Below are 16,486 nucleotides of genomic sequence, written 5' to 3'. Positions count from 1 at the left end.
TTGTAGTACATGTCGAAAAAGACGCAACTGAAGTGGTTCGATGTTGCTATGGCTTGTGGTTTCGTTTTTTTCCCGGGTTAAAAAATTGGTTTCAGAAGCCGCGCGCCACATTGCGGTGCACTCTGATAGGTGTGCCGGGAACAGGTGAAATGTCTTCCTCTTGTGTGGCGTGGCCCAAGTATGGTCTCTGAGCGCTAATCGCAAGGTCAGTGTACGCCAGAGGGCGCTGGAATCGTCGCGTGCGGGTGCCGCATTGTAGGCAGCGATCTGCGGTCCGCACGGCATCTGAAACCAACTTTTAAACCCGATAAAAAAGAACGACCTCGAAAAGACATAACGACCTCAAACCACTTCAGTTGCGTCTTTTTCGACATGTTCTAGAACTTCCTCATTGACATCTGCGAGCTAAAACCGGTAATTAAAAAGTTAGAAAATTAATTACCGCTATTTATTTGACAAAAGGGCGATGAAAAAAATGAAAAAGAAAAACACAACTACCAAGCACGTGTAGTTGGTTCCATTTGTGTAGAGCGCTCCGGTTTTTTTTTTTTTTTTCTTTAGCCCCTGGTCTTTTTTCGGTGGGACACCCTGTATAGCTGATAATTACACTTTCACTCTGTACTTATTATTCCTTTATTTTTCCTCCCTTCTTTCTTTCTGTTCTGCTCTTAAGCCTTCACAAGCCGTGCATGTCCTCAAGTAAGCGTCTTCCATGTTCTTGTACAATGTATAATTTCGGAAAATGCGTTCATCGGGCATCTGCCGCTAAAATTCTGATTCATATCTAATTCATACGTACGTACCTATACAGTGTGTACGTGACGCCATAGCGTTGCCAAATACAACACGTTCAGACGATTATATTGCTCTTAAAGAAGTGTAGCTATTGCTCCTGGAATGCCAAACGCCGGGCATTCGAGATAGAGACGTGTGCGCAGCAAGCAATGCAGCCGAGGTGAGCCGTGAGTCAAGAGTGAAGCGATTGACGAGAGATGAAGTCTCGCAATTAAGCATGCAATTGACTTACTTTATCAACGATAACTACAATTCCAACAAAAAAATATATTTCGTAGGTAGCCGTAGCACAGCTCGGTTGGCAATACGTGACGTTCACGGTGCTCTTCGCCAGTGAACCGCAGACCGGCAACGCGGCAGCATAATTCAACGGATCCTAACTGTGCAGATGTGCAGTACAGAAGAATTAACACCTTGTTTTGTCATTGACTGACCATCCCACAAAGGAGAAAACAAAAACGCACAGCACGCATGAAGACTACGTCGGTCGAGCATGCGCTCCCTGCCACCATCCCCTGTCTGCATCCCCGTATGGTCCGCAGAGAGGGAATGATGTCTTGCACAACACTGATACCACTTACGCCAGCGGTATAGACTCTATACCGCTGACGGCGGTCTATACTATACACCGCATAAACCAATTCCGTCATGAGAATGGCGGCCCTCATGTGTGTTTCGGAATGGTTAAAAATTGGGCTGTTCGGTATTTCATACTTTGAAACCGATAAAAAAAAACGTTGCCAGGAAACATACCCAGGAAGACCCAGGTTCGATTCCTGGCGTCAGCACCTCTTTTCCCTGAGTTGTTTCCATCCGTTAATTTCTAGGCGTTTGAGGCTTATTTGTCTGTGTCGTCCCTAATTGTTGGTCTGCCTCGGCCAAATCTCGTCGTTTACAATCGCCCTGCCTCGTGTCTGAATGAGAGAGTGAGTGAGAAAGATGTAAGAGAGAATGGGAATAGCGTGGTTGGTTGTCCGTCCCCCCCGTACTTGAGGCACTCAATGGCTCAAGGGAAACGGCGTGCTGGTGTGGTGTAGCGGTTAGCATATCTGACCGGAAATCAGAAGACCCAGGTTCGATTCCTGGCGTCAGCACCTCTTTTCCCTGAGTTGTTTCCATCCGTTAATTTCTGGGCGTTTGAGGCTTATTTGTCTGTGTCGTCCCTAATTGTTGGTCTGCCTCGGCCAAATCTCGTTGTTTACGTCGTTTACAATCGCCCTGCCTCGTGTCTGAATGAGAGAGTGAGTGAGAAAGATGTAAGAGAGAATGGGAATAGCGTGGTTGGTTGTCCGTCCCCCCCGTACTTGAGGCACTCAATGGCCCAAGGGAAACGGCGTGCTGGTGTGGTGTAGCGGTTAGCATATCTGACCGGAAATCGGAAGACCCAGGTTCGATTCCTGGCGTCAGCACCTCTTTTCCCTGAGTTGTTTCCATCCGTTAATTTCTGGGCGTTTGAGGCTTATTTGTCTGTGTCGTCCCTAATTGTTGGTCTGCCTCGGCCAAATCTCGTTGTTTACGTCGTTTACAATCGCCCTGCCTCGTGTCTGAATGAGAGAGTGAGTGAGAAAGATGTAAGAGAGAATGGGAATAGCGTGGTTGGTTGTCCGTCCCCCCCGTACTTGAGGCACTCAATGGCCCAAGGGAAACGGCGTGCTGGTGTGGTGTAGCGGTTAGCATATCTGACCGGAAATCGGAAGACCCAGGTTCGATTCCTGGCGTCAGCACCTCTTTTCCCTGAGTTGTTTCCATCCGTTAATTTCTGGGCGTTTGAGGCTTATTTGTCTGTGTCGTCCCTAATTGTTGGTCTGCCTCGGCCAAATCTCGTTGTTTACGTCGTTTACAATCGCCCTGCCTCGTGTCTGAATGAGAGAGTGAGTGAGAAAGATGTAAGAAAGAATGGGAATAGCGTGGTTGGTTGTCCGTCCATGATGTCCTGTTGGATGTCCTTGTTCATGAAGGGCCAGACGTAGCGCCGAGAAATGAGTTCTTGAGTTGCGCGTATGCCAGGATGGGACAATGAATGATAGGTCGAGAAGACTTCTCGTCGAAGTGCCGCCGGAACAAATGGGCGGGGTCGACCTTGTGACGTGTCGCACGCGACAGGCTGTGTAGCGCCTGGCAGGTCGACATCGTCTATGGTTAAGGAAGACGAAGGGTCACTTCTGAAAGATGCGAGTTCTTGATCGGATGATTGGGCCTGAGCCAGTGCGTCGAGGAGCGAAGACTGACAGGATGTCCCAATGAAGTTGACGCGACTGAGCGCGTCCGCCACCACATTATCTGCACCACTGATGTGCTGAACGTCTGTGGTGAACTCCGAGATGAATGCGAGGTGGCGGGTCTCACGAGGGGTGTAGCTTGTGCTGCATGAAGAAAATGCGTAGACGAGGGGCTTATGATCGGTGAATACGGTGAATTGTCGGCCCTCCAAGAAATGGCGAAAGTGCTTCACGGTGAGATATATGGCCAGGAGCTCGCGACCGAAGGCACTGTAGCGAGTCTCCTGGGGCTTCATCTTGCGTGAAAAGAATGCTAGAGGGCGCCAAGCGCCAGAGATACGTTGTTGGAGGACGGCGCCGACAGCTGTGCTGGAGGCATCGACCATGATGGACGTTGGGGCGTCGTGTTGAGGATGGAATAGAAGGGACGACGAAGCGATTGCCTGTTTGATTGCCTGGAAGGCAGCTGCCGCTTCAGGGGTCCAAACCACACTCTAAACCCAAATACGCTTATTGTGCCCCTTACGAGAAAAAAACGGCTATTTTAGGCGTTGTTTCCGAAAATCATAGGCGAGACAAATTTTCCCAGCCTTTTATAGCGGTATAAACCCATTTGTAACCCTTATCAGGCGGCACCTCGCTCTTCAGCAGAAATGTGCCGCCTATTGTGCCCCTTACACGGTTGCTCTTCCCTCTCTGCCTCATACATTCTCCTCACCGAACCAACCGAACAGCCCGCGTCTTCAAATGCGTTGTCACATCACTGCGCTGCGCAACGTAGTCCTCCACTATTTTATTGTGCTGGCGTGTTAGCTTTAATAATCCACGTTGCTTGATACGGTACGCAATGTACTTTTAGTTTAGCATGGTCCATAGACAGTTGACGGCCTAGTAGTTGACAAAGGTGAAGTGGCGTCAAGGTAGCATCCGGCGGACGACCACAGGCGTCCCTGCCTTGCTTTTCGAATGCATCGGCGCGAACGGTGCGTGCTCTGCCTGTGCAACCTCGGCCGGTAGGATTCTGAAGGTAAGAAATGTGATTACGTCTCATTTTGTAACGATTAATGCGTATGAGATGCTCCCACAGTATTTGGAAAGCCTGCCAGACCAAAAAGCATAGGCTGTGATGCGATACGATATTCACATCAGTGCGCGTTTGCAGACGAGCATTGCCGATTGGCAGCGAAGTGTAAAGTGCCAAATTGAAAGGGCAAGATTAGAGCTCCGTCTCTCTGCAGAGCTCTAAGTATTATTACTAATATTCCCCTGAGATTTCCAGTAGTTTTTGGGACCACGTCGTAGTGTGCTTGACCCCTCGCACTGCTTGCGACATAATTGCCTGTAATTTGGGTTCCGAGGACAAAAAAGAGGACAAAAATTGTGGGAGGCACTTAGGTGTCCTTGCGACTCCCTCCCGATTTTCTTCCTCCTATGTTGCTAGTTAACCCATTTTCATACCGCCTAACAACGGATTGTAACACCCAGGTGTAGCATCGGCAGACGAGCCCAGCACTGAGTACACCCAGCAAGCCACCGGAAATTCTACTTCCCAGACAGAAGGGACTACATCAGCTACCCAGGCTACAAGCATGCCAACCACGACATTTTCAATTTTCAAGCGCGTCGTAGCCAGTCTTCGCTGTTTTCGTCTTCTTTTGTTTTGTGGTGTAACATCACCGGATGTGGCAAAGGGTTTGCCACCTATTCTTGTCTTCGTACTCCATGATACCTACCTGTCCTCGACATTGCTGTGATATGGAGATTTCTTGTGTTTCGTACACTGGCCCAGTTGAGAAGTATGAACTGCTAGTCATTATGGAGCCGCTCACTTTCGTTTAACTACTAGCGCAACTTGTTGGTCGTATTTTTCTCCAATGTTATTGTTTTAACGGTGACAGGTATGAACTGCTGGTCATTGTGGAGCACCTCACTTTTGCTTTAACACATATTTTAACTTTTAACGAGGCTGCTTGGTCTTATTTTTCTCCAATGTTATTATTTTACTGTTGACAAGTATCAACTCCCGGTCATTATAGACCAGCTTACTTTAGTTTAACCGTTTGCACAGCTTCCGGGTGGTATTTTTCTCCAATGTTGTTTTACTGTGTGCAATATTTGATCTCAGCCTGTCTCACATTTATTGCGTACGGTGCACATTTCGAGAAGTAAAGTTGTCATGCATCTTCTTGTTACAGTGTTGTGCAACTTTGTCGTGCGGTTGATTTTGCATGGTAAAGCCACCGTCGACGATGTTATGTGGCACGCGCTACCAGGCCCACGAGGCGGCACACACTACCGTATATTCTGCGTGCTACGAAGTGCCGGAGCTGCAGCCAGTCCGCCTGTACCACTGGCATAATCGGTACAACGTGCCACATGCTGTTGCTGGCACAGTGTAGCGTCTAGACTAAGCGGCACCCTTCGACCGACTCTCTGCGCGGCACAAAACACCACGTATTCTAAGTGTCAAAATAATGCAAAAAGTGCCCCTTATTACGCGTCACACGATTAAGAGTGCAGCACAGAGTGTTTCGAGCGCTTGGTGCAGAGCAGAGCCTCGAGAGGACTCAGTTTGGCTGCGCATGATGGCACAAAGCGCCTATAAAAATTCACCAGCCCCAAGAATTGTCGTAGTTTGGTCACGGAAACGGGCTGCGGGAAGTCTTGAATGGCAGCGACTCGGGATGGTAAAGGCATGATGCCCTGGCTGTTGACATGGTGGCCAAGGAAGTCGAGTTCTCCGACTCCGAATTCGCTCTTAGCGGCGTTGATAATGATGCCGCTCTGTTGTAAGCGGGTAAAGAGTGCCCGAAGATGATGTTCGTGCTCTGTTGGGGAGCGGCTTGCGACGAGGAGGTCATCCATGTACGCGTAGACAAATGGTAATCCGCGAATGATGTTGTCGATGAACCTCTGAAAAGTCTGGGCAGCGTTCCGCAAGCCAAAGGGCATTCGAAGGAACTCAAACAGGCCAAATGGGGTCGTAATGGCGGTTTTTGGTATATCCTCCTCTGCCATAGGAATCTGATGGTAAGCGCGGACGAGATCTATTTTCGAGAACGTGGTGGCGCCTTCCGGATGAGCTGAGAAATCCAAGATGTGCGGGATGGGATAGCGGTCGGGGATGGTTGCTTTGTTCAATGCGCGATAGTCGCCGCACGGGCGCCAGTCCCCGGTCTTCTTTGGCACCATGTGCAGCGGCGAAGCCCACGTACTGGATGATGGCCTGATGATACCAAGTTCAAGCATGTGGTCAAATTCTGCCTTTGCCACGCGGAACTTTTCGGGTGCGAGGCGCCGCGGGCGGAAGTGAACTGGTGGGCCACGGGTGGAAACGTGGTGAACAACGTCGTGTTGTACTGGTTTCGTCCAGTCGGGTGGTTGAGTCAACGCAGGGAAATCCTTCAGTATAGAGGCGAAGGGGACGTCCGGCGCAGTGCAAGATAGTACGCGGGATGGTGGTGCAGGGAGGTTAAGGCCGCAGACTGACAGGGACGTTGAGCGATCAATGAGGCGCCTGCCGTTGACGTCAACGAGCAGCTTGAAACTGTTGAGAAAATCTGCTCCGAGAATTGCTTGGGTGACGTCGGCGACAAGAAAAAGCCACTTAAAATCTCTTCGGAGCCCGATGTTGAGGGTTAGAGACCGTTGGCCGTAAACGGGTATGGTAGAGGCGTTGGCGGCTCGTAGGCTGAAGCACTGCTGTCGGGGTCGGCGTGAAAATTTGTCGGCGGGTATGACGCTTACTTCCGCGCCCGTATCAACGAGGAAGCGTATCCCGGTGGTACGGTCAACGATGTGGAAAAGGCGGCTGCTGGTGGACTCGGGCGCGCTTGTCGTGGAAAGGGTTTTCGGCTGTCGCGACCACGAGCAAGGTAGGAGGCAGCGTCGTGCATCGGTGCCGAAACGGTGGTGGTAGTGACAAAGTCTGCTGGAGGTTCGGGATCAGGAACGCGCAGGAACCGATGGGGAGTCTGCGCGATGGTCAGCGCGGGAGGAAGTTGATGATCTTGGTCGGCATAAAAGGTTTGCGACCAGCTGGGTAAGGTGACGAACCTGCTGAGACAAGGCGTGGGCGGAGCTTTCGAAGCTGACCTGGGACACAGGCGGAGCGGGCAGTTCCGAGAAGCCGGAGGAATTGACGACTGCCATGTCCAGGTCCGTCAGGTATTGTCCAAGGTATTGTTCGGGTCACCACTGTAGTGCTACTGAAGACTAACGAGACCAGACAACAACATGGCGGTGGAATTGCCAGGTCAGAGCGAGAGCTCGGGCTGAGCGAGGCAAGGCTATTTATTATTCGCGCCTTGATGTGATGGCGCTGGCAATGCCGCCACAGGTTCATGGCTCAGGTGGCGCCACAATACCGCCACCATCGCTTGCTTTCTGCTACTGTGAATTCTGAGATTGCACAGAATCCACGGATATAATACTCTTGTGATCGTAATCTTATTTTCTCGGGCTGCAGATATGCTTTGTTTTTTGTTGTTTTTTTTTTTAGAAAACGTGATATAAATCATATAAAGAATAGAAGTCGACAGGAAACAGCTCGCAATGTTCGTAGCAGACGGTTTTTCCTGCGAACGAATAAGGGGCTCTCTACCACCGACGTCACAGTAGAGTGGGTGTGGTCTGCAGTTGGAGCGCTCCGGCCTGTCACAGCGGCAGCGATTTTCCAAATTAATTGCACCGTGGTGAAACAACTTTGGACAGAAATATTTTGTGGGAATGCTTTTCACATACTGCTTTACAAGATGACAGCAGCTTTTGGCCATGTTAGATACCACTTTATTGCTCCTTTAAGATCACTGATTAGGAAGGTAAACCAGGAGCAGTTACCTGGATGCTCTATAGATCATGAAAATGGGTTTTTGGGTTGCACAGTTGGAGTTGTTTATCTTATTCCGCTTGGTTGCGGGCGTGAATATATAGAGCAGGCTTCCCGGTGCATTAATGTTCGGTTAAAGGGACATCAACATTTGGTTAACAGGGGGTATGGCAACTTGGTTGAACATTTAAAAAGCTGTCAATGGTGTGTTGCTAATTTCCATGAGACCACAATTTTATATAAGAGTAATAAGGGCGGTGCTTTATCATACCATGAAGCATTACGGATAAAAATGCGGGGAACAGGTGCGTGAGTGTGCCTTCATTGCTGCTAACTGATACAGTCGAGGAGTTTTTGGAAGTTTCTGACAGGAGGCTCTCCTGATAAGTCCCGTGCTTTCGAAAAGGTAAAGGCACTAGGCAGGTTTGAGGGTGTGACCTTGCGGAAGAGGGCGTTGCTGGCTCAGGATATTTAAGAAGCAGATTTTGTCAATAAAAAGCCTTGTTCGTCCATCTCTGCTGTGTGTTGTGTCGTCCTTTTATTTGTTTCCCGGCACGGGGGTTTTCGTCGCTTTTAAAGTCGGAATGGTTCATTACGATTATTTAAAATGTGGGGCCGTTTTCTGGAAATCAAGGGTGATTTCAGACACACTTCAATAAGGACTTCCAGATTATCGTTCCAGTCTCAAAGAGTCAAGGTGACCTTAACCGTGACCCCAGAGCTGACCTTTAAAAATTCACGCAGCGCTGGTGCAGCGCGAGTGTGCGCTTTTCTTTCGAAAAGAGTATAATTATTATTCATTCTCAAAATCTAGTTCGAACAAGGGTCACGTGGTTAGCTCGGAAAACAATTACATTTTCCTCTTTTTTACGCGAAACTCCTGAAATAATGTGATGAAATGTATTCCTCCAGCTGTTCTGCGTGCACAGGAACACATATTTGCAAGGAGCGAAAATCACGAGGGAGACTGAGCTACACTAAAGGGCCACATGGGTAGCGACAAAAACAATAACATTTTCCTGGTTAATTTGCACGAGGCTCCAGAATATATGTGATGAGATGTATTCATTCAAGCTGTTCTGCATGCATAGTGACGCATATTTTCGAGAAGAGACTGTCAGGAGGGAGGCTGTGCTCAACAGAAGGGCCACGTGGGTGGCGACGAAAACAATTAAATTTTCCTCTTCAATTTACAAGAAGCTCCAGAAATTAATGTGATGAAAAACAACATCATTGGTTGGTTGGGTTTTGTGTAATGTAAATAAAATGGAGACTGTGGCGCTCTTGAAAAGAACCGGCTACTCTAGCTGGATTAAATATCCCGTAATTATAATAATAATAATAATAAGTAGATAATAATCAATATACAGCATGTTTATTTTTATCCTTTACATATTTTTTTATCAAAACCCTATGAGAACAGCTTAGCGGCCTTTTTTACAGTTGCGTTATACATCCAGGCCGGCTAGCTGCCAGTGTTGCCACTTTAGTGATTCCGTCGCTAAGTTTAGCGTCTATCTTCTTCTGTTTCGTAACTTTTTTCGTATACTGGGTTTAGCGACGTTTTTAGTCACGTGCTCCATCAGATCATTCAATTTATAGCAGCGGTGAAAATGTGAAAACATCGGTAAAAAAAAAAAGAAAAACAGTTCGTAAAGTATTGAAGGCTCCGTGGCGTAGCTTTGAGAGAACGTGTGAACAAGAAACATCCAACCACTCTGGTTGCTATGCTAGTTCAGTTCCGAACGCCAGGAAAATTCCGGTGCGCTCCTCCAGGATGCATGGTGTCAGCGAATTATCCCAACGAGTAGCGGCAACGGCGTATCGGTAACGGCGTAACAGTGTCGGTAACGGTGCGTAGGCGTGGCCCATGGAGGCAGAGGACAGCACCACCAGCGCATCCCGGGCCTGCGCGTGCACGAAAAAAAAATGGGCATCGAAAGCGACTCACATTACGAGACGCCCAGAGGACGTGGTGCGCAGTGATGACCACTAACTACTTCTACAGTAGTTTAACTATAACTACTAACTACTTCGCGATGGAGTAGTTCAGCTAGTAATTCAACTACTTTTCAGGGGAGGTATAGTTAAAACTACTTCTTTAACTACTGCAATGTATTTTAACTACATCTGTTACTACTTAACGTTGTCCATCAACACCAATCCCATTCTATAGTGTCCTTGGACACCTAAATATGAATCACAAGCAGTTATAAAAGTGAAGATTTCGCACACATGCACGGCACATGTGTTCGGCACCTCCGTTCTCATCAAACAAGTAGCTCATGGTAAAAGTCCGATTGCACAATCGTGCCGCAAAGCTTGCGGCAAAATCCAAAGTAGTTGGGGCCTGCAGTAACCTAACTACTGTAGTTAACTACTCGAAATAGTAGTTTAACTAGTAGTTGCACACCACATTTCTACAAGTAGTTGATAACTACTCTTTAACTACAATCAGGTAGTTTAACTAGTAGTTTAACTACATGTAGTTAACTACTGGCCATCACTGGTGGTGCGTGCTGCGCTTAGAACCAGCGTGCGTCAAAGTGCATGTCGAACATGACATTCGATCTTTCTAGCGAATCGGGTGAGTGAATGTGACTGGGAGGACTATTCAAAGGGGGCTCAGAGAGTGTTCCCGGTGTGAATACCTGCTTGTAGTCATTCCAAGTCTTTAAAGTAGCACAGAAGTCATTTTTAACACCCAATTTTCTTCCTATAAAACTGTTAAGTAAGCCAGTACGATGTACCATGCGAAGTAATTTACACCACTGAGTCATAATTATCGCAGAAATTGAATTTAAAATACGCCGCAAAAAGCGACCGTGCGCAACGGTGGTGAAAAGCAGTACCAGCCTGTGATCTGCCTGGAACCTCGCGCTGACGCTATAAGGAGAACGCTCGCTGATTGGCCTAGAGAAATGTTGTCTGCTACTCCGCTGTCGTCTGCTACTCGGTTGTTCGGGGTTCTGGTAAAGCCTTTCTCCTTTCTCGGTAATGCTTCGGCCGTGCTTCTCCTTATACCGTCATCGATGACGTGGCATCATACCTCCTCATCCTCGTTATAGCTGAAGTGGCGAGTTAAGGGTGAACGCGCGGAGCTATGTTTTTTTCTGGGAAACAAATTGTACACATCAAAACCATTCGCGCTATTCGGTATAATGACATACACACTTTCATCATACGTCTTAATCTGATTTTTTTTTTTTTTTGATGGCCCTCTGTACTCCTTTAAGAGAGGTAAGAACTCATATCTCCAGGTATATAGTTACGGGTGTAATAAGTGTAATATTGTTCTTCTACGTTTCGTAATTCTATTTACAATTTATTGTTCAATACTTCTCCTTCGTAACTTGTGCAGGGCTAATACAAAAACGCACTTTCTTCTGGGTACTTTTTTCTGGGTTTATAAAGGCGAGTAGACGTACCGCCATCTACATACCTCTATCCATTGTTACGTCATTTGGAGATTTGTAGCACCCAATCAGACGCCAAACGCGGAGGTACACATAGCGTTCTGCTCACCATTCTTAAAAATGTGCTTCACCACATAGCGCGCTCCTAGCCAACTATCATCCCGAATGGCATCGTCCTCGTTCCTGATTTGTTGAAAACAAGAGGCGGAGTTTGTAGCCATAATGCCGTACATAATGGTTTCATAATAGGCTCCGCCTCCCGTTATCAACAAATCAGGAAGGAGAATCTTGTCATTGGGAATGATGGTTGGCTGTTATCGTGCTATATGTGGCGAACATACTGACCTATTAGATTCATCTGTACAAAAAGTGTAACGGCCAAGAAGTTCAAATCGCCGTCTGGAGCCGACACCATCAGCGGGATAGCCTGGTAGAGCTCATACAGCCTTTAAACCCGGTTTTGCACCAAATTTCGCATGCTATAAGACTACAGTTTTTTTTTTATTTGTTTTACGTAGCGATGCATTCCTTTTATTCCGGGTTGGCGCCACGTAGCAACTGTGGCTATTAGCGGCGTACAGATGCGGACAGATGGAGAGAGGACAGAAGAGAGAAGAGGGGGACCAGAGGAAGGATATGTTTATTAAAGATAAATGAAAGGGGGAAAGGTCAGACATGCCAAGACCGACTTGCTATTCCCAAAAGAGAAAAAGAAGCAAAAAAGGAAAAGAAAGGACGATGACGGAGGGTGACGTACCATGCATACACAGATACAAGGGGCCTATGGGAATGACCTTCCAGTCTTTTCCGCCATATGACCCTTTGTTACCTGTTTACAACTCCGCTATTTGACAACTTGTTAAATTCATAATCTATCTTTCTTTTTCTCTCATCTAATCTAGTCTACTACCCCTTTTCTTCTTTGTTTTGGACTGCTCGGAAGCCGGATAATTCGTTAAAGTTTCCAACGCCAGTGATTTTTAGTATAATCACGCGCTTATTTTAAACTTTGGGGCTTCTAGCGACTTTGTTTCCCTTCCGTTTCAACAACCTCTACCCAAACCCTCCCCAACGATCGTTTTGGACACAAAGCGTCCAGAGGCTCGCTATGTCCTTGTCGGCGATCGCTGTGCGATTATTCCACGGGACAGGCATTGCGTGGTAGAAAGAAATAAACAGAGAAACCACAAATGTGACTATGAAATGACAGTTTATTTTAGACACATGGCGCTGGTGTATTTACAAAATATTGTACATCGGCAGTTCAGTCACATCGGATAAAGACTAAACATGCATACTTGCATTTCGCTTGCAGGAAGTAAAGGTTTGCCACTCCACAGCGTTCAAAACTCCCACACGTTCCTTTCATCAGCAAGTTGACACTTCCCTAACTCTCCATGTGGGAACGTGCTCGTAACGGAAACTACAAATTTTCCTTTTTTTCTTCCCCCTTTATTCGGCTTCTGACGTCAAATACTTTTGCACGTGCATTGATGCACGTGGATTGACGTGATTGGATGACTTAACTTAACTGACTTAAGAACTTATTCTGTGCAGTAATTTATCTTACATCATAAGCATTTGGCTTAATTGGTAGATAAACACTACGAACAATATATTCCTATCAGTACAGCAGCAGCAGCATTAGTATAAAATGTATCTGCGTAGAAAGCGGCGCTGGTGACGGAGAGTGCTGAGTGATGGCGATGACCTTCTCCCTGCAATAAGGAAGCTGAGTTGCTGTGTGCTTTCCTCATTCTTTGCATGCGTACGTATGAAACGTGATTAATATCCCCAAGCGTATCACGTATTAATGCTTGCCATAGCCACCACCATAGCCACCCTTGCCATAGCCACCAGCCAACCCGTAACCACCGGCAAGGCCGTATCCGCCTCCGACCCCGAAGCCGCCACCGAGTCCCCCAGCGCCGAACCCAGCTCCTCCAACTCCGCCGAATCCAGCTCCGCCAACTCCCCCAACTCCGCCAAGGCCAGCGCCCTGGTTGACAACAACAGGTCTAACGTTCTCGGAGACCGTGGTCACAGGAACGGCAACCCTGTGAGCTACTTGGCGACCGTGGTTGACCTGCCTCACAACTGGCTGTTGCACGACAGATAAGGTGGCGAGTGGGGCTGCAACGGCAGGCCCAACTCCGACAACTTGTGGTCCACTTGCGACTCCGCCACCCACAACTGAGCCACCGACGCCGACTCCAACGCCACCGCCGAATCCGCCGCCGAGGCCACCGCCAAATCCGCCACCGAAGCCACCGCCGAGGCCGCCGCCGACACCAGCTCCGAGACCTCCGAAACCGAGACCGCTGCCGTAGCCGCCGAAGCCGCCCCCGTAACCGCCGAGGCCTCCGTGACCTCCGTATGCTCCCAGGCCGCCGTAAGCACCGTAGCCTCCGTGACCTCCGTATCCTCCGTGGCCGCCGTAAGCACCGTGACCACCGAGTCCATAGCCTCCGGCACTGACGCAGGCCACAACGGCGCTAAGAACAACCTGAAAAGATCAGAGGCAATAACAACAACTCTATTTTAATAATGATGAATGGGAAGTGTAATGGTCAGTGGTTGATACTCTATCCCATTGCCTGCGGTAATGTGGTGAATGGAATAATGAATCACCTCGGCAGTCAGGACCGAAGTCATCGACCTCCAAAAATCGTATAAGCGATTTTAGTGCAGGGCGCTGGTGGGCTGGACTTGACCATAGAGCAAGCAATTTGAACATAGTGAAAAGGCGAGAGTCCAGCTGATTTGGAGACACTCATGCATATACAGGGTGTTTGCTCTAGCGTGTCCAGAAATTTTATTTAAAGCGAGCGATAAAAGAGAAACGAGCGCTACTTTTCAGCTCCTTGACTAAGAGACGGGTGCTACTAGTGAAGCAGTACCTGTTTCTTAGTCAAGTGGCACAAAAGTACCACTTGCTTTTCTTTTATCGCTCGCTTTAAATATAATTTCTGGACGCGTTAGAGCGAACACCCTGTATAGCCTATGTGGTGGATTCGGGGACGCCATGGGGGCCATTATGACGAACCGTGCTTATGTTTTTCTGGACTAGCGGCATGACCGAGCAAGTTAAGGCGTCCGTCCCGTTCGTTGGTCCTAGCCAAGGATGTGTTGAAGACTGGGAAGTGGTCGGTTCGAATCTCATCGAATCCGGCTGTGCTGCCTGAGGTTTTCCCTGGGCCTTCCAAAGCCGATGAATGTTGCACAGTTACTCGTGAAGTCGGCCCAGCACGCATACTATCCCCCATTCGTTCCTTTAATTCCAGCCATAGCCACAGTTGGTTCGCGGAGTTAAAACGGAATAGAAAAATGTTTTTCTGGAAAGCGTACCGGAAAAAAATCAGGGAAAATCTCAGAGAAAGCAGTAAAAAACAAGAAAGAAAACCTCAGCAGCAGAAAGGCCAGTATTTGTCTCCGCCGCGTCCCAACCCTTCGAGTGCCCATCTAGACATGAGTGGACATGACCTTCGAGTCAACACCGGCGACCGCACGTTGTATCTGCTCCGCCACACAACTCATTTGAGTTATTTTTGCGAAAATACTTCAAATACATCCACCAACGCGATGATATCGTTCGCAAAAAGATGCGCGTTTGGTTGACATGGCAGGGTGAACGGAACGCACTTACTGCTGCACACAACGATACATCGATATATCGTATTAGACAGACACTCAACGATATATTAGAAGAACATCGCGCTGTTTATGGACAAGCTCATAAAACTATGTCGTATATCGTAAAAGCGATCAATTTTACGGTCTTGATAATTCGCGGACTCGCGCAAGTTTCATGATGCTTCTTATGTGCGGTGCTACCTTGACGCTAACCTAGGTCAAAATGCTTAAAGAAGAGAGAGATAATTTTGCACCCTCGCGGGTAGAACTACGTTTCAAACGCAATCATATCGCGCGTTAAGTAGCTGCCCCCTTGCTCCTTCTCCGGCTCTCCGAGTTCCGTACTCCTGGAGCAGCCACTAAACGACGCTTCAAGGCACGCCATGCTTCCGTTTCTCCCTTTCTCTTTTCACCATTCTCTCTGCTCTGCTGCCGCCCCACGTCCCGCGTTCTCCTCTCCGCTTTCACGGAGACGAGGGAAGAGGTCACGTGACTGAACATGACTCCCCTTTTTCATGCACCCTCCGAAAACAGGGGCGTGACGAGCGTCACCACTTAATGGTGGTAGTGCCAAGCACTGTCGCTCTGGGGCGTCCGCTTAACGCGCCCATAGATATTCGGGTAGAACTGTAGGGTAAGAGGTGCTTATATTTCCGAAATCACATGCGACTAGAGACCTCAAGGCATCGAGTTCTATCCGAAAAGATAAAGATAAAGGTACATAAATAAATAAAAGGTATAATATTAGCTTCATTGCGGTTATACCCGCTAAGGTACAAAATTCAACTTTATTTTTTCTTGGAGCGCACAATCAAACCCCGGCTTGATCAACTTTGCGTTTACAATTAAACGTACATCCTCGAGTTAGAAAGAGTCACTTGCTTGAAAGAGTCACAGGCTTGACGAAATTATATTCTAACGAGTGTGGACTCCACGTCCAGTAGTGGAAATTTTACGCATGTCTGTGAAACGTGCGCTTAAATACTGCAAGCTAGAGTAAAATACAGTCAGCGGCTCAGTTCGACTTAGAGGAATTCATTCTTTGCGAATTACAATATTTTCCTGTCCTTTCTCTCTGGTCCTTCCCAGCCCTCGATAATAACATTTCGCGGGACTCTAAATTCGCGGAAAAATGAGGGTCGCAAAATTGTCGAACACGGTGAGTCTCCGCGAATATCTCAACTTCTACGGGACATACTCCTATACTCACTAGAGCATTCATGTCGAAGAGCGTTTCTGGAGTCTTGCTAGCGACTGTGTTGTTTCCGAACATCTCGGCTTCGTATTTATACCGTAAGGGAAAGGGTTAAAGATCGAGAGAGATAGTTCGCTATATTTAACATCGATAGCGGTATAGAGAGAGAAAAAAAAGCAATATAACAAAGTGTTTCCGATTTAGCGCCGACGTGTCAGCGTGTCTCTCTCCAAACAGCATCACCGATTGCCATTACACTTTAGCTAGAGAGTTTCGAAGACTGCTTCAGCGGCTCATTCTTTGCGTTCTGTCTGCTTTCTTTGCGACTATGCTTACATAAAAGCAAGGCGTTGAACCTCAGAAAAAAAATACTGCTTGGATTTCGTTCCGTTTCAGTTCC

The 16,486-nt window shown here is 47.8% G+C and overlaps 1 protein-coding gene and 3 non-coding genes across 4 annotated transcripts; 3 read left to right on the top strand and 1 right to left on the bottom strand.

Annotated features, from left to right (window-relative positions):
• Positions 1–1,817: 1,817 nt before the first annotated feature.
• Trnas-gga (transfer RNA serine (anticodon GGA)) lies at positions 1,818–1,889 on the top strand. The gene has a single exon. It is a non-coding gene; the product is annotated as a tRNA-Ser (tRNA).
• Positions 1,890–2,132: 243 nt separating this feature from the next.
• Positions 2,133–2,204, top strand: Trnas-gga (transfer RNA serine (anticodon GGA)). Its single transcript has one exon. It is a non-coding gene; the product is annotated as a tRNA-Ser (tRNA).
• A 243-nt stretch (positions 2,205–2,447) lies between these two features.
• On the top strand, positions 2,448–2,519 carry Trnas-gga (transfer RNA serine (anticodon GGA)). The gene has a single exon. It is a non-coding gene; the product is annotated as a tRNA-Ser (tRNA).
• A 10,549-nt stretch (positions 2,520–13,068) lies between these two features.
• LOC135395462 (uncharacterized) lies at positions 13,069–16,164 on the bottom strand. The gene is made up of 2 exons (XM_064626661.1): positions 16,102–16,164; positions 13,069–13,764 (listed from the first exon to the last, which is right to left on the bottom strand). The coding sequence occupies exons 1-2, from the start codon at positions 16,162–16,164 to the stop codon at positions 13,069–13,071; spliced, it is 759 nt and encodes a 252-aa protein (XP_064482731.1).
• Positions 16,165–16,486: the final 322 nt, after the last annotated feature.

This window comes from Ornithodoros turicata, chromosome 1, assembly GCF_037126465.1.
Source record: "Ornithodoros turicata isolate Travis chromosome 1, ASM3712646v1, whole genome shotgun sequence".
NCBI lineage: Eukaryota > Metazoa > Arthropoda > Arachnida > Ixodida > Argasidae > Ornithodoros > Ornithodoros turicata.
This window is presented reverse-complemented; position numbering and strand designations above follow the sequence as displayed.

What these genes read in the sequence shown, in the direction of transcription:
- LOC135395462 (XM_064626661.1), bottom strand. Translation starts at nt 16,164, where the DNA reads ATGTTCGGAAACAACACAGTCGCTAGCAAGACTCCAGAAACGCTCTTC. An exon ending in TCTTCGACATGAATGCTCTA is followed by an intron (nt 13,765 to 16,101) that starts GTGAGTATAGGA and finishes TGATCTTTTCAG; the next exon opens with GTTGTTCTTAGCGCCGTTGT.